The sequence below is a fragment of the Oryza sativa genome, chromosome 10 (assembly GCF_034140825.1).
Source record: "Oryza sativa Japonica Group chromosome 10, ASM3414082v1".
Classification (NCBI taxonomy): domain Eukaryota; kingdom Viridiplantae; phylum Streptophyta; class Magnoliopsida; order Poales; family Poaceae; genus Oryza; species Oryza sativa.
Genome location: NC_089044.1, coordinates 20,943,655 through 20,964,040, shown reverse-complemented (window position 1 = coordinate 20,964,040; position 20,386 = coordinate 20,943,655). Strand labels below are relative to the sequence as shown.

General features: G+C 45.1%; 3 protein-coding genes across 13 annotated transcripts; all 3 read right to left on the bottom strand.

The window, feature by feature from the left end:
- Nucleotides 1-5,038: 5,038 nt before the first annotated feature.
- On the bottom strand, nt 5,039-9,310 carry LOC9268059 (protein ARABIDILLO 2). 7 transcript variants are annotated; one of them, XM_026020749.2, is made up of 3 exons: nt 9,217-9,310; nt 8,999-9,124; nt 5,039-6,976 (listed from the first exon to the last, which is right to left on the bottom strand). In XM_026020749.2, exon 3 carries the CDS (start codon nt 6,939-6,941, stop codon nt 5,259-5,261), a length of 1,683 nt encoding a protein of 560 aa, XP_025876534.1. In that variant the 5' UTR covers nt 6,942-6,976; nt 8,999-9,124; nt 9,217-9,310; the 3' UTR covers nt 5,039-5,258. The 7 variants fall into 7 exon arrangements, with proteins under 7 accessions (XP_025876534.1, XP_015614662.1, XP_015614663.1 ...); XM_015759176.3 differs by having other exon boundaries at nt 9,227-9,310; XM_015759177.3 differs by having other exon boundaries at nt 8,999-9,121; nt 9,227-9,310.
- Nucleotides 9,311-9,834: 524 nt separating this feature from the next.
- LOC4349151 (protein COFACTOR ASSEMBLY OF COMPLEX C SUBUNIT B CCB2, chloroplastic) lies at nt 9,835-15,603 on the bottom strand. Of its 5 annotated transcripts, none has more exons than XR_010736973.1 (8): nt 15,374-15,603; nt 15,181-15,290; nt 15,035-15,106; nt 14,783-14,926; nt 13,257-13,410; nt 12,566-12,778; nt 10,524-11,453; nt 9,835-10,418 (listed from the first exon to the last, which is right to left on the bottom strand). XR_010736973.1 is itself a non-coding variant. In XM_066304693.1 (7 exons), the coding sequence occupies exons 1-6, from the start codon at nt 15,570-15,572 to the stop codon at nt 12,582-12,584; spliced, it is 876 nt and encodes a 291-aa protein (XP_066160790.1). In that variant the 5' UTR covers nt 15,573-15,603; the 3' UTR covers nt 11,643-11,993; nt 12,566-12,581. The 5 variants fall into 5 exon arrangements, 3 of the variants coding, with proteins under 3 accessions (XP_066160790.1, XP_066160791.1, XP_015614665.1); XR_010736974.1 differs by having other exon boundaries at nt 11,258-11,453; XM_066304693.1 differs by lacking the exons at nt 9,835-10,418; nt 10,524-11,453 and adding an exon at nt 11,643-11,993.
- Nucleotides 15,604-18,042: 2,439 nt separating this feature from the next.
- On the bottom strand, nt 18,043-20,376 carry LOC4349150 (F-box protein PP2-A13). The gene is made up of 3 exons (XM_015759454.3): nt 19,837-20,376; nt 19,325-19,443; nt 18,043-18,734 (listed from the first exon to the last, which is right to left on the bottom strand). The coding sequence occupies exons 1-3, from the start codon at nt 20,209-20,211 to the stop codon at nt 18,296-18,298; spliced, it is 933 nt and encodes a 310-aa protein (XP_015614940.1). The 5' UTR covers nt 20,212-20,376; the 3' UTR covers nt 18,043-18,295.
- Nucleotides 20,377-20,386: the final 10 nt, after the last annotated feature.

Here is a 20,386-nt window from a genome sequence, read left to right as displayed (position 1 = left end):
ATTTACGAACAGAGGAAATAGTAAATCCATGTGGGATAAAGGCAGTATACATGACAAGGAATAAAAATATCATAATGTTCAGCTCCCCACAACCGAAAGTAATGTCCAAACAAGTTCATGGTGGGTGGCAATGGCAACACTTTCCTCTATATAAACAACTTGAGGCACACCACATCACTACCAAGAGAGAGAAGCACACCACACTCCAAAGAGTTGAATAGAGCCATCGACCAGTGAAGGCTGTGGCCATGCCGGTGATGGAGCTAGGCATACTGCTCATCCCACTGACCCTCGTCTTCGTGCCTTGCCGGCGGATCGTCCTCTTCCTCAAGAGGCTCCAGGAGTTCCACCGGAGCATCACCCACCCGAGCTTCACCTCCGCCGACATGCTCAGCCGCTTCTCCAGCTTCAACTCCATGGCCCTGATGCTGTGAAGGACTTGGAGGCAGCAGGTACTCCCTGCAGAGCTGAACTGATTCTTAACTGTTCTGGAGGCAGCAGGTACTCCTGCAGAGCTGAACTGATTCTTAACTGTTCTGAAGAACTCGTCTGTTCGTGAAAATTGTTCTCTCTTTTGACTATTCGGCTGTTCATCCTTCCTTTTTTGTACAATAAGAACAGTATAGTAGTTTGAGACTTTGAGATGTAGTAGACTTACTTCAGAACTTGCTGAAAGTTGTATATATTGGTGTTATGAGAGAGATAAAATTTCAGGCTGCATCTGACAGAATTTCCTGAACTTTGCTTCTGATATGTAGTATATGCTAATATGCCTCTCCAATACATGATAGAATTTTCAGCATGATATTGTTTTCTTTGTCACCTTATACGTAGTGGATGAGCCACACGCTCCAGGGAGAAGGAAAGAAAAAATTCAGGAGGAAATATTCGGCTGAATCATATAATAAACTTATTACAGTGACAATACTGAGAGTGAAAAAGGCTGAGTCCGGCTGGTTATAAAACAGAGCGTTGTACTGAAATATTCAGTTGCTTTTTATCCTTTTTCAAGCGATATCATGTCTCCTTCATACTTTTGGCAGAACGTACACCTTGCCCCACAACAACAGAAAAGAGATAGATGTTGCTATCATTTAGGTCCACACAAAACGATTAGTCGCATATAGCAGATTACCATCTTTGCAGATTTGTTTGGATAATATTCTCTCTTTAGAGTAGAGATGAGGAGCCACAAATTAATAAAAAAAATTATTGGTTACTCCTCAAACACAGTAAAAATCACTCTATCATGCAAGTTGCCACACTACCATACATGATACTATCAGTTGCAAAGTTGCAATGCAAGAAACAGGTAACCATTGCAGGTAGGAGAGATTATCAATAAAATCGCCAGTCTACCTCATATGGTCGCCATCACCGGTTTAGCAAGAGGCACATACCTGATTCGGTGTGATGGGCAAGAATATAAGGTCCTGTGACTCCTGTCAGCTTATCCAAGAAACAGTTTGCATTTCGAAAATGAAAAATAAATAAATTCGCAGGAAAGTTGGATGAGAAGAATGAACAAAGGTACAGTTCAAAAAACCCAATTTTGGTGTCATGAAACCAAAGTTAATGGTTGCCATTTGCACTTCTATACAGCTCATTGCCTCGTTGGCATCAAATCCTCGGTTGGTAGACTTCCGCTGCTGAGCTTAACAGATTCTGTACGCCTGTACTGACACTTGTCAAACCTCTTAAAATTGACCAAATGACTTCACAAAGTTCGAGTTACTACTTAATTTCGATTTAGAATCAACTCGTTTTACATGTTGTAGCTGCTAGGTCTACATGATCAGAATAGTTAGTGAGATTAGATGTTGACATAAACATCCATGTGTAAAATGCACATCTATTATATAAATACTCCATATCCGATACTCCTATGTCACTAGTTGCACATCCATGTTCAATGCATGGGCTTATCTGGCCCAAGAACAGGAACAAAAGTTTTCAAAAAAAAAAAAAGTATAGGAGGAGTACTGTGCAAACGGCTAGTGATACTGTAACAGCACTTTCACTTAAAAAAAAGCTGCAACTCTCCCATTATGCGCTCAGTGTAAACAGTGATGCAAACAATAGAATCATTCGCGCACTGCCAAAGAAAACAGTTCAAAATCAAATAGGTCAAGCCGTCATGGGGTTCGGAGATTACAGAGACAATCCATTATATGCCACTGAGTTTGTCACAGCTCTACGATTTGCTACTGACTTTATCGCGTTCTATAATATGCCATCGACTTTTATTTAACCCCTATGATTTACCATCGCCGTCCGGTTAGTCTACGTTAGTACTGTACAATTTTATCCAAATGACCAAAATACCCTGAGCTAAAAACTTCCAAAATATGGACAAAAATTCCAAAATACCATATCATAAACATAAGATTGTAAATATTCAACATTTGGCCAAAAACTTAAAGTCTGACATTTCAGAATTTTTATCCAAAATTTGAAAGTTTTTGTTTCAGGGGTATTTTGGTCATTTGGACGAAAGTGTACCGTACTAACGGAGAATAACCGGACGACGATGGTAAATCATAGAGGCTAAGCAAAAGTCGATGGCATGTGATAGAACGTGACAAAATCAATGGTAAATCGTAGACTCATAACAAACTCAGTGGCATCTAATGGATTATCTCATTAAGATTACCGTCCCCCCTTGGGACCTCTTCTTTCTCATGTTCTGCATGGTCCTCAACTTAGTTCATTACGCCGATTATAGGTTATTGTGCGTTTATTTTATATATATATATATATATATATATATATATATATATATATATATATATATATATATATATATATATATATATATATATATATATATATATATATATATATATATATATATTGTTTGTAATATGTTGTTCTAAGATAACCTTTTAAACTTGTATTAATTCATGCTTTTATACTCTAAAATATTGTAACAAATTCAGAAAATGTATCATCCATTCATCTATTCAGCCCTTTCAAACGGGCAAGCAACCTGGGTGGTAGAATGAAAAAGGAAAAGGGCATCGATTTACCGGTGGGTTAGGATGGAAAACGGTGAAGCTTCGGTCGCCGGCGGCGGCCGGACGTCTCCGCCGTCGCGGGAGGACAGACACCGGCACGGAGACCTGCGTACGTCGTATTGCAGGGCTTTTCTGGAATGGGCCGGATAAAGCTACGGTCTTCTAGCCCACGAGATCTCCCCGCGGTTTGCTGGCCTTTGGGCCCTGAAATTTCGTAGTGGGTTAGTTCAGATGCTAAAAAGGCTTCGATGGAACGGCACGTGTGGTAGTTCTTGTGAAACAATTTTGCTATATATTTGTCGACAAATTTTCTTCCAAAAATTTGACGGATGTAATTACAGTACAATCGTAGTATAATTACATTACAACTTGCATGTAATTACACTGTAACTATAATGTAACTTGTATGTAACTATCAAAAATCTCTCCGTAACATGTTATTTCGGTAAAATGGAGGTCATGGGAACAAATCCTTTCACATATGTGTGTGTTGTGATTTTTTTTCTTCCTCACTAGAACAAATATTGTAATAGATCTAACGATTCAAAATTACGTGAAACTTATATACAAGTTACACTGTAGTTACATGCAAGTTACAGTGTAATTACACTACGATTGTACTATAATTATATCTGTCAAATTTTTAGAAAAAAATTTGTCGACAAATGTATAGGTGGTCCCTGAAACATTCATAATAATAATAAAAATATGGCATATCCTATATAGTTTGTTTATTTTGAAATAAAGGAAGTACATAATATCACCTCTCTCTTAAAATGTAAGGAGTTTTAGGTAAGGATACAAATATTAATTAAGAAAATACGTGAAATTAAATAGAATAAGTTTATGATGGTTGAGGAGAGAAGAGTGATGGAGAATTTTAATTGTGAAAACTGTGACTGGTTAAGAATGGAACAGTGAAGAGGTTTTATTTGGGACAAACTTAAAATATTAAAAATTGTTATATTTTAAGAACAGAGGGAATATATCATATTATCCTCTTTTATACGTTTACTACACTCGATCACATTGCAAATCTTTCTTTTACATCTTGCAGTGTACCAAACCGCCCTATAAAAAAAATCCAATCTTAGCTAACCTGGATACATGTATGTTCAGGTTTATAGTTAGAATTGACCTTTTTTAGGACAAAATAGTGCCTTTTCAAAAATTCTTTCAATAAATCATCTAAAAAAATATTACCTAAATGTTACTTCCTTGTCCCATGATAAATTTATTTTTAAGCTCATTTCATTTGTTCCAAAATAAGATTATTTTTAGAGTAATTATTGTATCGGAGTTTGTGAAAGTAGAAAATCATTGTATTGAGAGTATACAAAGTGATGAATAATTGCATTGAGATTTTGATAGAGTATGAATATTCTAAGTCTTTTTGGTTTTATATTGATATACGTGGGATTGTGAAAAACAAATTTATGATAGTACTAATATATCACATCTCTGGTTATTATATGAGGTATATTTACCTTTGGCTTTTACTGCCGTGGCAGATGAGACAAGCATTCGGAATCGACGCACGCAGCGGTGCTCAATCACCAGCCATCACTCGCTCATCTGTCTTCTCGCTGGGCCAAGCAAACCCCTTTTCCCGGATCAACAACGCATGTGTTGATCACTTGATCGCCCGTCACCTGTAGCAAAAGGCGAAGGGGACCGATCACCAGCCGCGTAACACTCGCGGATTACGCCCGTTTACCTGCACAATCATCACCCATTCACCAGTACTCCAGTACACTGATCATTGGCGCGTGCGTGCGGTGCGGTCACCTGCTTGAGACTTGTCCAAATCATGCCCCAATTACTCTGAAATAATCACCCAGCAATCTGCTTATAACAAGATACCTGCAGCCATTGACAGTGATTAGTAGCAGTACTTCAACCATGCAATCTGCTTACAAGAGCTTGGGTGTTTCTGTGCTATGAACACTGACAATGTGGTCATGTAACTGCAAAGACAGTGCAAATGATTATGTCTGAACATTGCAAATGATTATTAGCACTGACACGGAAACTGCAATGATTCAGAGTTCCATACACAGCGGAATTAGACGGCGACGATATTACAACGGGTTTATGTCCAGATCAGATAAACGCCGATGCTCTCTGCACCCCACTTACACTTCATAGAGGCTATGAAAAACAGCACGGGATTTTTATACAGTTTACGGCAAAAAGGAAGGCTACTAGCTTACTGCTACTGGTGGTCGTTCGCTTCGGTTTTTACTTCCTACTGAAGAGGTTGCGCAGCTTGCCTCGCTCAAGCTTCTCGAGCAGCTTCTTGGCGCCGGCGACGTCCATCTCGGAGAGCTTCTTGAGGTAGCCAATGGCGCCGTGCGAGATCATCAGCTTCTTGCAGCGCTTGCTCGCCGACAGCGTGAGGAGGCAGGAGATGGCGTACTTCTTGGCCGTGTTCTGGGGGCTCGGCTCCAGCAGCTGCACCAGGTTGGGGACGCTCTTCTCGTCCTTCTTGATGTCCCTGGCGTTCGCCAGGCAGCTCATCAGGCTCGCCACCGCCTGCGCCGCCACCTCGCGCGCGCCGTTCGACTTCGCCTCCAGCAGCCGCACCAGCAGCGGCATGCACCCGTGCTCGCCGACCAGGCGCTTCATCTCCGACGAGCTCGACACCCTGCAGATCGCCGCCGCGGCCGCCTGCTGCGCGCCCACGGAGCCCTCGCGGAGCACGTGGACGAGGCGGGGGAGCACGCCCAGCGACACCAGGCTGTCCGGCGAGATGGCGCTGCTCACCAGGTTGCGGAGCGCGCCCACGGCGGACTCCTGCGGCAGCGGGCCGTCGAGGTAGGCGAGCAGGCTGCGGAGGCCGCCCTCGGACACGACGGCGCGGCGGAGGCCGTCGTTGCTCGACGTGAGGCTCTGGAGGCACTCCGCGGCGTACTCCTTGCAGCCGAGCACGACGCCGCAGTCGAGCAGGTTGACCATGACGCGCACGATCCCTTCCTCCGCCAGCGCTTGGCGCACCTCGGGCACCGCGGAGAGGTTCTTGAGCGCGCCGGCCGCCGCGGACTGCGAGATGGAGTCCCCGGTCTGGCAGATGTCGATCAGCGGGCGGACGCCGCTGTGGCCGACGATGGCGCGGGCAATGTCGGGCGACATGGACAGCCGCTGCAGCGTGATCACGGCCTTCTCCCGGCCGACCAGGCTGCCGGACTCGACCAGCCGGATGAGCGGCGGCAGCGCGCCCTCCGACACCAGCAAGCACTCGCAGCTGCCGGACTCGGCCAGCAAGCAGAGGACGGTGGCCGCCTTCTCCCTGATCTTGGGCGCCGTCGCCGTCAGCAGCTGCACCAGCGCCGCCACGTTGCCGCGGCCGAGCGCCGACAGCACGCTCTTCTCGTCCTCGCGTAGCGCGTCGAGGAGCCCATCCACCGCCCGGTGCTTCGCCTCCGCGTGCCCGATCTGAAGCCTCGCAAGCAGCTCCCGCACATCCGTCTGCGCCGCCGCCTCAGCCGCCGGCGCCACCGGTGGCACGGTCGCGTCGGACAGCACACCGGTCTTGATAAGCAGCGCGCAATCCCGGAGGTTCAGGTCGAGCTTCCCGGCGAGCGCGTCGAGGTCACTCTGCATCTGCAGCTTCCCGGCCCTCGGCGGCTCGCGGCAGCGCGCCCCGAGCTCGGCGGCCTCGGCGAGCGTGGCGGCCACCGACTGCAGAAGCTCGCGGCAGAGCGAGTTCTTGGAGAAGCACGGGTGGCTGGACAGGTCGGACAGGCACGGCGGCACCCTCTCCAGCCTCGCCGCGATAACCTTCCACCGGCCGCCGAAGCCGGTCGCCGCGCGCGCCGCGTCCAGCGCCGCCGGCACCAGCGACCGCGCCCGCTCCAGCAGCTCCTCCGCCGTCCCGGCCGGCGCCGGCGGGTCGCCGGCCGCCGGACAGCAATGCAAGCTCATTCCTCGGTCGAAGCTACAACACCGCACCTCGTGATCTGCAGTGTTCGGAGTATGGAGTAGATTAGTGCTCACTCTCAGTTCAGCCAAGAACGAAGCAGACAAATCTGGGAAAAAAGAGCAATCAGCCGAGAAGAAGCTAGAAGCAGACATGGGCAAGGAATCCTACTTAAAAAACGAATCAAAAATCTGATCTTGGAAAGCTACCGCTAACCATTCGCCCCACTGAGATGAGCTGCTACAGTGCCCCAGCCCGATGTTCTTCTCTGGATCGAAATGTGAATTCCGGAGAAGTAAATGCTCGTGACAAAGAATAAAAACGACGTGCTGGGTACAAAAAGTCCTATTCAAAATTCCCGGAATTTTCTGACAAATTATCAATGCTTGGTTTAACAAATTCAAGTTTTGACTGGACAGAATGGTGGCAAGGTTGGTGGAGAGTGAATGAGAACAACCGAAAGGAAAAGTGGATGAAATCAACAAGTGGATTGAATACTAAAACTAATGTATACTGTTGTGAGCTACAGCATTCGATTCTGCATGTTACATCTCAACTAAACAGACTGGCCCATGCGACGCAGTTCTCACAATTAAAGAAAAACTGAAATTAAAACTCTTATACTATTAGAAAAATTATAAAATTAGAAACACGAGGATGATAAGATTTGATCTTTCAAATCTCAAGACAACGAGATAACTATTAAATAAATTTTAAGTAAAATCATATTAAAAAATATATAATTTTATATGGGTGCTAGCAATTGCGCGGGCTACCTAGCTAGTTCTCCTAGTATTTGCTTTGATCTGAAAGAAAAGATTGCGATTTAAAGCGAAAGATGAGTGCTTAAGACAAGCTTTGCGAAAGGGGAAGATTTAATCGCCCACAATTTTCACACGACTTTCTTGTATTCTAACCCAAAGATCTCGCCCTTTCTTAACACAGAAGAATCATGGCGAAATAATTGCGTGGGGGAACGTATCGTAAACGAACCGAGTTCTTGTCAAAAGCTGCAGCCATATATAACTCCACCAGGATGCTTTTACACATTTTTATCATGAACCCTAACCTACCACGCATGCACATCGAAGGAAAATAAAAAGAACCAAAAAGACTCCACCTTGACTGACTCGAGATTATTGGTAGTATAATTAACAACTTAACCATGGTTTAGCTACGAAAGTAAATGAAAAAAAGGTTAAGAATGAAAAAAAGGACGGGCAGGGCCCACACGTCAGTGGCGGCCACCGCGCATGCGACCTGGCGATTACACGGCGCCTTTTCGCGTCAACCAACCACTTTTTTCCGCACGGATTAAAAGCTCGTGGGGGCTCGTGGCAACTTGGCATGGCGCGCGCACCGGGTTTGTGGGGCCCACCATGTCAGCCTCACACGGCCGGACCGCATCATGAGCCGAATCAAGCAAACCGACCGAGCCCGAAGCGCCACACACCATCGGGCCCACGGATCGGAACGGACTAGTACTCGATTACGCACAGGTGGCGAGGGTGCGGGGCCCCGCCGTTTTTGGCATCCAAAGTCGGGGATCTGTCGTGCGGGGCCCAGGTGTCATTGGGTGGTGGTCGCTAGACAACTGGACCGCACGCAGTAACGGCGCTGTTTGGGGGGAGCGGGTGGGTGGGTTGGGGTGAGGTGAGGTGAAGTGACTTTTCTACCCCTCCAAAGCTACGGAATTAACCGCCGCCGTGCCGTGTCGTTGCCGGCGGCGTTGGCATCGCCGGCGAACACTCTAGAGAAGGAAACCTATCTCTTATATGTGGTTTTCAAAACTAGAGCTCACTCAAATCGATCTCTCGATCAGTCTGAGAGTTGATTTTTTTTTAAAAAAAATAAGAAAGTTAAAGAGGATCTAATGTAAAGTGAACACGGCGGAGAAAGGGAGGCGGCGGCCGGAGAGGTGGAGGCGAGAGAAAGCGGATGCTTAGCTTGGAAGCGTACCAACCGAGCACGAGCGAGAAAGAAAGCGAGGCGTAAAGACAGTAGTAACAAAAAAAAGAATTACGCGAGGGGGGAAGAAAAGGCAAGGTCTGGCTATAGTTACCTCCGATCCGCTCCTCCCCTTCTCCTCCGCCTCCGGCGGCCGCCGCTCTCCCCCTCCTCGAAGCGACGCCGATCGCCAGCGCGCCGAGAAGAATAGCCGCTCCTCCTCCTGCTGCTGCTGCTGCTGCTGCGATCAACGAGACGCTAATCACCATCAAGCGCCGGCCATCATCATAGCGAGAAGCTTCAGCTATGGAGAGAGGATTGGTGAATCATTACACCAACTCACCCCACGCGGCCGTCCTCCTCCTCCTCCTTCACAGCCTCGCTCTTCCTCTCTTGTAGTTGTAGCCGCTGCCCGACAGGTCCCTCTGCCCTCGCGTTGGGGATGAGTTTCGGAATTTATTCCCGAGGAGACGAGGACTCACTCAATAGCTGGATTGGCCCCGATGGGCGTTGTGCTCCGCCGTTTCAAACGAGGTTTTGAATTCTGGGGGAAGATCTGGACCGTCGGATCGGGGGAGCGGGTGGTGGGGATCGCTGCTTTGGCTGCTGGTGGGATCCGACCGTTTGAGGGTGGCAGCCATTTTGAATTGGGCCGGGCTTGCGTGGCTGCGTCTGCGTGCCAGCAGGGGACTTTTTTACGGCTTTTTGGCTGACATCCGCTGCAGTCAGAGAGAGACGGATAGTGGAAAGGACTAGAGGGGTTTTTTGAATTCAGGCTTTTGCTGCTATTCCGATGATAACTTCAACAGTTCGACTGTTTAGTTACAATTTTTTTCTTTAAACTTTTAACTTTTTCATCACATCAAAATTTTTCTACACACAAATTTTCAACTTTTCTGTCACATCGTTCCAATTTCAACCAAACTTTCAATTTTTGCGTGAACAGCCCTGTTTAGTTCCAAAGTTTTTTTTCCAAACTTTCAACTTTCCATCACATCAAACCTTTCATACACACAACTTTTCTATCATATCGTACCAATTTTAACCAAACTTTCAAACTTCAGTGTGAACCAAACACAACCTTAAAAACACCCGGACATATGGCTATGTGTTTTTTGAATTCAGAAATGGCTGATCGGAGATGGTGCCACGCCAGATTTGTCGTAGACCGTAGTGCCGTCCATTCCAAGGCGAACCTTGTTTTCCTGTCCAAAGTCTCCATAGTGCGTAGTACTGTACTTCTCCTAATCCAAACAAACATTTGGTGTTCTTCGTGAAATTCCTCAGCCAAACAATTCTTGATTTTATCCATCTGAATGCCCCAGCTGATTGATTTCCAAGGGGGTAATTGTACGTGTTGGAAAGGAGGCGATTAATGCTTGATGATGCCCTACTCCAGAGGTTAAGCAGGAGTAGTACGTTGCACGCGAATGTCACTGTCTCTGTCTCCAGGTCCATCGCCAATCAGTAACAATCCCCAGGCTTTCAGTTGCAGTGCAGCGCGAGCTCACTCGATCAGTTACCGTTGAGATCACCTGCATTTGACAGTTGAGCCTTGTGAGCCAACCAGCCAACCAGGTCTCACCGATCCAATAACCATATCATTATCAGCGTGTTAATAACAGGACATTTCCAACTACCTCTTCCATCATTATCTGTTGCAGCATTGAAGCAGAAACTGTACATACGCATGGAGTCATGGAGATGCAAACAGGACATGATGCATCGACCTCTCTTTATCATAGGTCACCTGCTGGCAGTTCACAAAAAAGGGGGAGGAGAGGACCATCGGCTAGGCTTATAAGACAACTTATAAGTCGAAAAGTCTAAGCCTAAACAAACAGGCAGCTTTTCCGTTTGTCTTTTTTGAAGCCATAAGCCACTCTAACACTATTAAGCCAAAAGCTAGGTTGGAGAAGCTTTTTTTTGCTTATGTGAGGTAGATGTATGGCTCAACCACTAAACTTAGGACATTAAATCCACCGGCTTATAAATCATATAAGCCAATAAGCTAACTTAAAAGTCTAGGCCAATAAGCCTAAGCCTAAACAAAGAGGGCCTAACCAATGTCCAGCGTGACATTGTACACACGGCAAACCGGGTACTGCAGAGTACCCAATACAGACTGCATCAACTACATCCGGCTGCACGCATTTAAACACCGGTGTACGCATTTTGGCGGTAGAGGAGATCAATAATTCAATCTGAGCTTAATTACGGGACGCAGCAGCAGGCTTCTACACAAAACAGAGGATTGTTGAGATCCATGTGCACCTGAGGCTACATGGCATGGGATTTGAATGCACAAAGTGGATCCACAAGAAAAACACTGCAGCTCATGTCACGGGACAATAATGCAGTGAGAATGGCTCACCTGCTCTTAACTATACCAAGCTTCAGCTGGCAAAGAGTGGTTAGCGCCATTGTAAAGGCCGGGGAAAATTTTGGGCCGCGGCGTCAACCGACAGCTCTGTGCTCCACAAGCACAAGCATTCACCATATGCGCCTGATGTCTCCATCTCCTATTGAAGATTGTCCTCAAATTGTTCATTATGTCCTTTTAGCTGTAACTGCAAGAGGTATGGTCATCAATAACTTGATCGAATCCTTCGATTGCGACGACAATTATAAACATATGTTGTTGCTGGCTTGCAAGATGGAAACAGATCAATTCTAGGTGATCCAATGAGAATGTGTGAATATTTGGAGAATAGGCATCACATACCACATAACTCAAAGGTACTATTCCGATGATAACATACTTAAGATTTAACTGCTTTATTTGAGCCACTAAAATGCTGTCAGAGTAACAAAGCAGTCAGTGAAAAGGCGAAAAAATGACACGCTTATCATAATTGCCTTTTCCCCAAACCTTTTACAGTATGAGTCAATTTAATTGCTTGAGACATTTAAAGCGTCAGGAATAGGCATTGCTTTCCATAAAGATTAATATGTCCTACTTGCACATGCCAGTATATGGGGTTAGCTTCTGACACCTCAACTAACTAATGACACGTCCATCCATCTTCACCAGAAAAATCTTCATCCTTGTCGGTACTCTAGTAATTCACATTGATTAACCAATCTTCCTTGCATCTATAACAGGACAGCTGCATTCAACAGTTGCGAACAATTTTGTCTCTTGCAAACGATGCCAAACATTATTTACACATCGCAACAGTTGTAACAAATGAAGCATTACAGGAGGCTTTCACAAACTACATGTTATGCATAGATAGGATGTTCAGATTTTAACTTACCAACAACGTATAGATCTTAACAACATCACCTTAATGTAATTGACTGATTAATAAAAGCTTCCATTATCTACCCAAAAAAATCTGAACAAGATGTTCTCAGGATATGGAACTATGGAAGCATAAAGATATCTTCTTGGATCACATATATTTGTATATGTTGATTTTACTTTACACACCAAAGTTTGGTGAAACTATTTTACACTACTGCTCAGAATCAGAATTTCCATAGATTTGTACAAGTCAGTCAAATTTACTAGGAACCTAATACAGGCTCTAAAGGATACATTTTGTCAATAGTTTATTGCATAGGCCTAATATTGGATAGGTGGCTACAACGGTGTTCAAAATAAATGATTGCAAAATTTCAAGTTCATATAGCTGAAAAAAGAAAAAAAAAACATGGTTTCAAGATATAGGAATACCTTCAGTATCTCTGAATTATGTACATTGAAATTTATTCGCAACTGTTCTAATCCAAACCCTATGTTTCTCGCTGTATGCGTAACTCGAATTGGACGCCAGTAGGATGAAACCTTCAGCTTTTATTTCACTGTTAGTTGGATCAGGGTTGTTTAGAACTGGTTGTGCCAGCACAGAAAGAATCCCCTGTGGGAGAAGCTTCCCAAGCTGAGTGTCTGTTCAAAGCAGAGTTCTTAGTTCAGTACAAGACACAATTAACTGAAAGATGTGGAATATGGATTAAAAAAAACAATGCTATGAACATTTTAGAGGCAGCAATAAAATAATCATGACTTTTATCAGCCAGCATAGCATCAGTATGTGGTTCCTATACACTTAATGTGAAGTAAACTTCACATAGTTATTTAGCACAATAAAACAGTTCACATGTGCACAAAACCATACGACATGCAACCTGAAACACTATTAAAGCTACCAGACGACCATACTGAATTTCAGCACAAACGGTATGATGCTTCATGCATTCATCTCAATGTTATCAACCCACAGTTCCACACATACAAATCTTTGCCATTTGTTACAAGAAAACAGTTGCAGAGACTCACTTATGCCAGAAAAGGGGGAGAAAAGAACAAAACTTAAACATAGAAATATGCTCTGGCATTCTGCAGGGCCTAAGAGAGTGGCATTTACCAGAAAAGGTAGGGAAGTACAAATCCTCCCTCAAATCAACAATTCCAGCTTCCTGCATCTGACTTTTGAACCACTCAATCATGGCATATTTGGAAATATCTTCAGGCGGATCCCAATATCCTCGTATGCACAACTGATTGCCAATTGATATGAGCTAGCAAGAATCAAAACTAAGGTGAGTGTAAGACATCTGATCAGTTAAAAAGTTACAACTGCTCCAAACAGATTTGACACAAGAACTAAAAAACTGCCATACATGGAAAAATCATCCACTATTTCACATTTCCATAGCATGCAAACTTTGCTATCCCTATAACTGCTCAATTATTTTAACTACTACTAGCTTCGTTAATGTTAGAGAATGCTCTAACATTAACGATGTTAAATGTATTCTACATGCCCTAACGATGTTCAAAACAATAATGTGGTTTCACATCAAACAAACCCTTCACCTCTTTTAAGAACTGATGGTGTCTACACGAGTTAATTGTAAAATTAACTCATACACTACATATATACAGGACAATATATCCAGTCATCATGGGAATGATGAAGTACAAGCTAGCTAACACCACAAGTACTTCTTCTGTTAGGAAGGTGTGGTGTATACATGGTGTTGTGTGTTGTACCTTTCGGTACTTCATGGTCAGGCTGTGACCAGTGATTGAGGTTTTTCTTTCTTCAGATACCTGTGCTGCAAATGTATGCTGGCAACTCCAGCTGACTCTGCCAATATGGCTTTCTATATAAGCCTAGCCAGGTCCTGTTACCTATATTCTAAAAACAAAAACATTTCGGTATGCTCTCTTCTTAATGAAATGATATGCAGCTCTCCTCTATTATTCAAGGAAAAAAAATATCTGGTCATCTTGGACCTTTCTTGTTGCAAACTTGCAATGTGGTTACAGGGCCAATAAGAAGCAAACAACATATGGAGGGTCTAGACTCTAGCGTTTATATGAAAGAAAATTACAGAGCAATCCATAAGAAATGGAGTGTGGAGATGGAGGATCAGTACCTACATTCAAATGGAGTCTAGATACACAATTACAGAACAATGTATTGTTGCCAATTCGTACACCCATAGAAGAAATAAGATCAACCATTTACTGCACTGCAACACAATCCTAGGGCATGTCTATATTCTATAGTAAGCTAGAAGCTAGGTACCGATGTTTTCTTCTAAGCATCATATAGCAGCAAGCTGGAACAACCAGGTCTTAAGCTTGTCATGGAAAAACAAATGAAAGGTTGCTATCTATTTTTTTCCATGGAAATTAAAATTAACTGTTTAGTAGCTTGAAACTGGAGCATAAGTACCACAAACAAACACTTCAACCACCTGGTTTTGAAAGCTGGAAAAGGAGCACCTAAAAGGCTAACACATCACATTTTGGTCAGCACATCCCATCAAGCGAAATTCAAGCAAGTATGACAGCACCTAACAGGCTAACACATCACATTTTGGTCAGCACTGCACATCCCATCAAGCGAAATTCAAGCAAGTATGACCGGAAAGAACGTACGACAGATGTGGTGTTTGTGTTCCGCAGCAGGACGTACGAAGCCCACGCCATGTCCTCCTTCTGTGCTGCTGACAGGCTATCAGACATGGCAAACACCTGCCTGCTCCCCTCAGGCAAGGGCACACGTTCAGCAGCACCAGCACCCTACACCAACCAAAATCACCAATCACTCATTTTCCCCTTCTCAACATCCAACACCAACACAATGCACCATTTCATCAAACACCATGAGGGCACCATCTCGTTCCCCACCTCTAGGAACCTCCCGAGGTACGGCAGAGTCGCCGAGAACGCGGCCAGGCACAGCCCGAGTGCCTCCGACCTCTGCAATTTCACATAAACCATCAAGCCTGGACATACCATAGCTGCAAATGTAAGAGGAACACGAGGGTACCGACGAGCTGCGCGGGGGTGGGCGACGGGGAGAGGAGGTGGTTGAGGAGCACGAGGGCGCCGAAGCCGAGGCCTATCCACCGCGGGAGGTACGACTCGTCCAGCCCGGGAATCCCTGCGCGCGCGCCACCATCGCCGTCAGGAAACCAACCAACCAGCTCGCCGCCGCGGCGGAGGGAGGGGAGTGGGGGTTATTACCGAGGGTGAAGCGGAGGACGGAGAGGTTGACCTGCTGCTGCTGCTGCTGCGGCGGCGGGTCGGAGCCGGAGGCGCGGACGCGGGCGGCGCGTGGGCGGCGGCGGCGGCGGGGACTGGAGGAGGAGGTGAAGCGCGGGAGGAGGCGGCCGCGGTGGCGGAGCGGTGGTGGAGGCGGTGGCGCGCGGGCGAGGAGAGGCATGGTGTGGTTGGTGCGGATTTGGTTGGCTGCCGCCGCGGCGGTGGGAGGATTTCCCCCTCATATCTGGGCTGATATTTTGGGCTTGTATTGTAGGCGTCAAAAGGCCACGAATCCATGCTGCGTCCTTTTAGTTTGGGCTTTCTCACGGCCCAATAGAGAACCAGTGTTCGCTCACGCGGAGGCCCACTTAATTTTTTGTAGCCCGTAAGGCCGCCGGCCCACCGACGCCGCGTGGTTGGGCCTTGGGCTTTGTACGCGGCCAGTCAAATGCGGCAAGTACTGGGGATTTACGCGGTACTACCACCAGTAAATGCAGTATTATTATACTACAATTCAATGCAGATGAGCAACGCGTTTTGCTTCGGCTTTTAGCAGTTTGACGCTCCGTCGTCGAGGTTAAAAGTCCAAATATTTTCACTCACCTAAGGGCCCGTTTAGTTCCTCAAAAGTTTTTCCCAAAAACATCACATCGAATCTTTGGACACATGCATTGAGCATTAAATATAGATTAAAAGAAAAACTAATTGGACGGTTATGGAGGAAATCGTAAGATGAATCTTTTGAGCCTAATTATTCCATGATTAACCATAAGTACTACAGTAACCTACATGTGCTAATGACAGATTAATTAGGCTCAAAAGATTCGTCTCGCGGTTTCCAGGCGAGTTATGAAATTAGTTTTTTCATTCGTGTCCAAAAACCTCTTCCGACACCCGGTCAAACATTCGATGTGACACACAAAAATTTTCATTTCGCGAACTAAACAAGCGCTAACTTTGAGAGGAAAATTGGCTGGTTTTATTACTTGGTCAACCTGTCCAAATCGAGCTGGTTCTGAAATTACACGAGTATGTAAACGCGTTTGTTTGGAGCAGAAAGTTCTAGCATCCATCTGTAGACCAAAGGCACACGAACACACAGTTTCCTGAGCTGCTGAGCAATCGAAGGATCAAAAATGTTGTTGGTTGCTGATGGTGATCAGATTAAGGGAATCATCTTTTCAGTTTTCAATTATGTTTATCTTCAAATTTAGAGTTAATTTTAGTGTTTTTATATCGAAGTTTATTTTCAGACTTTGCATTTAGATTGTTTTTTTGTTTGTAAATATGTCTTTTGGCTTATTTCCAAAATAAGCGAAACGATGGGGCTGCGAGATCCTCTACCTTATCGTGTCTTTCTCCTTGACATGTGTATCTAAGTTTGAAGGTAAAGGATCCTGATCTAATGGGGATCACACTGTCCTCAAAGTTCGAAACCAGCCCTCACATGAGCCTACGACTGCTGTTCTTCAGAGAAATCGAGTACCAGCTGAACCAACGGATGGCTCAGATTCGACGAACGTTCACCGTAGCATGGAAAAGAGGGGTCTCCCTCAGATTCCCAGTGAAAGTAGCCCAAGTATAGGGGGACAATGCCGAGACAAGCTCATGGCGGCAATGCCGGTATCGGCAAAAAGGTCGGCCATAGCAACCGCAATGTGGGCAACACAGATGAGTGATGATGAGTCCAATCCTTGGGCACGCCGAAAGCTTCTTCGCCAACTGAGAATTGCACCATTGGATTCCCTTGGTTTCCTCAGTCATCCGCAAGTTGCCATAGATTACATTTAGCCCAAACTCACCAGGTAAAGTTTAGAGCACACATTGACAGACTGACAGAAACCGGCAAACCATGCTAGTACAAGTTATAAATGTGTAAAATTCAGAACAGACAGAAGAAACATTATGTTCAATCACCAGTTGGTGCAAGTTTGTTTATAATTTGGACCATAACAATAATAATACATGAATTCAAACCGTTTATTAATCTGGAAAAGGAGGGCATCTCTCTACAAAGTACTGGTGAGAAGGATTAGATCATGCTGATGACGATGAAAGAGAGATCACCCAAGCGAAATGCAAATGTAAAGCTGCTGGCAGCATGTCTGCATGTGACAGCTGAATAGTCCGGACAAGAAAAGAAGGACAAGCATGCGAGTTCGGCAACAAGCTTTCTGATCGGACAACACCCAACATGCACTGTCGCCCACTGATTCATTCTCTTATCATCATCCTGATCGATCGATGTGTGACGCACCTAGGAACAGGATCTTGCCTGCCCTCCACGGCCATGGAGAGTACTTAAGTACACGCACCTAGCAACAGGAAAGGTTTTAATTTGATCATGCTATGCTAACTGATGATGGGCTTATCAATGTCAGTTCATGTCAATATCAGATCGAATTTTCCAAGCTCGCCAAATCTGACTGCAGGAAGAAACTGGGTAAAGAGTGTTGATAGTCAAAGCAATACAGTAAGTCCTGTCTCTGCAAAGGAAACTGGCTCATTGATCTCATCTGAATTTTCCACAGAAATTCATAGAACTTTTTGTATTTCAAAAGGTGCCTGAAGCAAGTCAAATTTGGATATCAGTAGTAAAAAACAGTGACAATGGATGGAAATGAAAAAAACACCAGAACAACGTATCGCAATTGGAGAAAGGTAAACAACATTTTCTGATCTCAATTTGGTAGAATCTTTCATGGGTAACTTGAAGACCCATTTAGCTCCAGGGAGGGGGAAAAACCATGGGAAAATGGACACACAAAGCACATTCATGTTACCGATCACACAAAATTGAAGCCTACAATTATATACACCTTTCGCCGCGCATACATGAGCCCAAATTAAAAATAGAATTAGGCTGCAAGCTGCATTTGTCTACAATCTAATGTAAGTTCCTTCTCAACATCTACATTTCTGAGACCTGACCATCCTCTCCTGCTGAAAGCCCTTTGGGTATATGAACGCCGAGTCGACACAAAGACCACCTTTTGTGTGTGTGCAATCGATCTGCGCCATCGAGAACTTCAGCTTGATTGTTTGGTCAGGCTTTGAGACCACAAAATCGCCTGCATGGTAAAGTACCCAACTCCCGGGCTCACCCAGGGAGCACTGAGATAATGAGTGCTGCCCATCAGAGGTGGAGAGCTGGAAGCGAACAGGCTTCTTGTCCCAACCATGGACATGCTCAGTGCTGCAAACTCGGCGTCCAAATCGCTTGTAGAACTTCCCGAGATGAATCCTGAAGTATAAGCTGTAGGTTCCAACAGGGAAGCTGAAATCGATCTCTCCAACCACTTCAAACCACCAGATTTGCTGAAGGTATGCCACAGAATAAAATCTGCATGAACAAAACAAGAAAGCATAGGTAAGGTTGGATCCAGAACATATGATGTCCTCAACCGTAATTGAGTTTGAATAGATGAATACATTTGTATGATGTATCCACAGTCAATATCTTCCACTGGCACAGAGTAGATACATACTTCTTATGCCATCACTTGGAAAGACTGCAGCTACATTACATTTCGACAGCAGCAATAAGATATATATTATTCAACCATTTGATTTCATGTCTCGTGTATTAGAGCAACAAACAACATAAGCATGTTACAAGAACACTATCCCGAACAATTGAGAACATGCTCATACAGCCAAACATATCATTATGTTTCAGAACTAAGGGTACACTTTGTGAGTTGAATACACGAGTAAAAAAGAAAGCAAAAAAAATAAATAGCTATATGGTCTCATTCATTAATTTTCTACAAGAAACTAGGAACAGGTCAATCACACCATGAGATATTTTGTGACATCATCACGATGCAAGTAGCAACTCATACGATCTTATCATATCATCTTTCTGAAAAAAAAAGACACAGAGGAACAGATAAATATTACTAGTGAATATCAGATCAAAGCGATAATTACCTCGATTCGGCAGTTGGAATGTGTTGCCAGTATCTCCTATCATCAATCCCAGTTATCACCAGAGATTTGGAGGATAGCGCCATGCAAACCCTGCCTTTGCTCTTCTCCAGCCAGAACTCCTGCAATTAACAAGAAGACAGAAAATTTAGCAAAGCTAAGCGTTTTCTACTAAAAATACTTTTATTACTAAAAAAAATCTCTGTCCTTTGGATGCTAAAAGTACCGAATCACGATTATCGTAAGGTAAAAAGGACAATTGGTTAGTTTTGGAGCGGTTCAGGTTTATCACTTTGCAAATGAAAAAAACAAAAACATGCTATGATTAAAACACACGGCATGGCACAAAGAGAAAACGTTTCAATCCCCACAAAAAAAAAACAGCGACTAATCACCAACAATTAATTGCAGACAAAAAAAAATTTCAATCCCACGAACGTGTTTCATATAGTTTCAACTTTCAACTACTACATGGAAAGAAAAGAAACATCAAAAGGGGGAAATTTTCATCATACCTTTGAGCCGCCATCGAAGGGCACAGGCCTAGCCAGCCTCGCGTAGATCTCCTTCTTCCCAGCCGGCCGCCACCGCCGCCGCCGCAGCTGCCTCCCGTCGTCGCCGCCGCCGCCGCCCTCCACGAAGCTCATCAGATACCGGTAGTTCTCCGGCAGCTTGGCCTCCCACACGAAATCCGCCCCGGCCGCGCCGCGGAACGCGTGGTTGAGCCGCGCGAGCCGGCAGATCTCCGGCGCGTCGAGCCGGAGCAGCACCTCCGCCGCGCACAGCTCCGGCAGGTCGCCCAGACCCGCCGCCGCGGCACCACCAACCGCCGCCGACGTCTCCCCCTCGTCGCCGCCCAATCCGAACAGGCCCGACACCCCCGCCCCCATCTCTCCTCCTCCTCCAGTCGCAAAAGCTTCTAATCACACACACCTCCACACACAGAAACCCAATCCAATCCAATCCACAACCAAACCAGCCAAGAAATCCCTCGAATTCACGCTGTCCGCGAGAGAGAGAAATCGAAAGCGAGAAGGCCGCGAGCTTTGGAAGACGGAGAGGAGA

What these genes read in the sequence shown, in the direction of transcription:
- LOC9268059 (XM_015759173.3), bottom strand. Translation starts at nt 9,152, where the DNA reads ATGGTGATTAGCGTCTCGTTGATCGCAGCAGCAGCAGCAGCAGCAGGA. An exon ending in AGGGGAGGAGCGGATCGGAG is followed by an intron (nt 6,977 to 8,998) that starts GTAACTATAGCC and finishes CGAACACTGCAG; the next exon opens with ATCACGAGGTGCGGTGTTGT.
- LOC4349151 (XM_066304693.1), bottom strand. Translation starts at nt 15,572, where the DNA reads ATGCCTCTCCTCGCCCGCGCGCCACCGCCTCCACCACCGCTCCGCCAC. An exon ending in ACCTCGGGAGGTTCCTAGAG is followed by an intron (nt 14,927 to 15,034) that starts GTGGGGAACGAG and finishes TGGTTGGTGTAG; the next exon opens with GGTGCTGGTGCTGCTGAACG. An exon ending in ACACAAACACCACATCTGTC is followed by an intron (nt 13,411 to 14,782) that starts GTACGTTCTTTC and finishes GATTCTTGCTAG; the next exon opens with CTCATATCAATTGGCAATCA.
- LOC4349150 (XM_015759454.3), bottom strand. Translation starts at nt 20,211, where the DNA reads ATGGGGGCGGGGGTGTCGGGCCTGTTCGGATTGGGCGGCGACGAGGGG. An exon ending in CCTTCGATGGCGGCTCAAAG is followed by an intron (nt 19,444 to 19,836) that starts GTATGATGAAAA and finishes TGTTAATTGCAG; the next exon opens with GAGTTCTGGCTGGAGAAGAG. An exon ending in ATTCCAACTGCCGAATCGAG is followed by an intron (nt 18,735 to 19,324) that starts GTAATTATCGCT and finishes TTGTTCATGCAG; the next exon opens with ATTTTATTCTGTGGCATACC.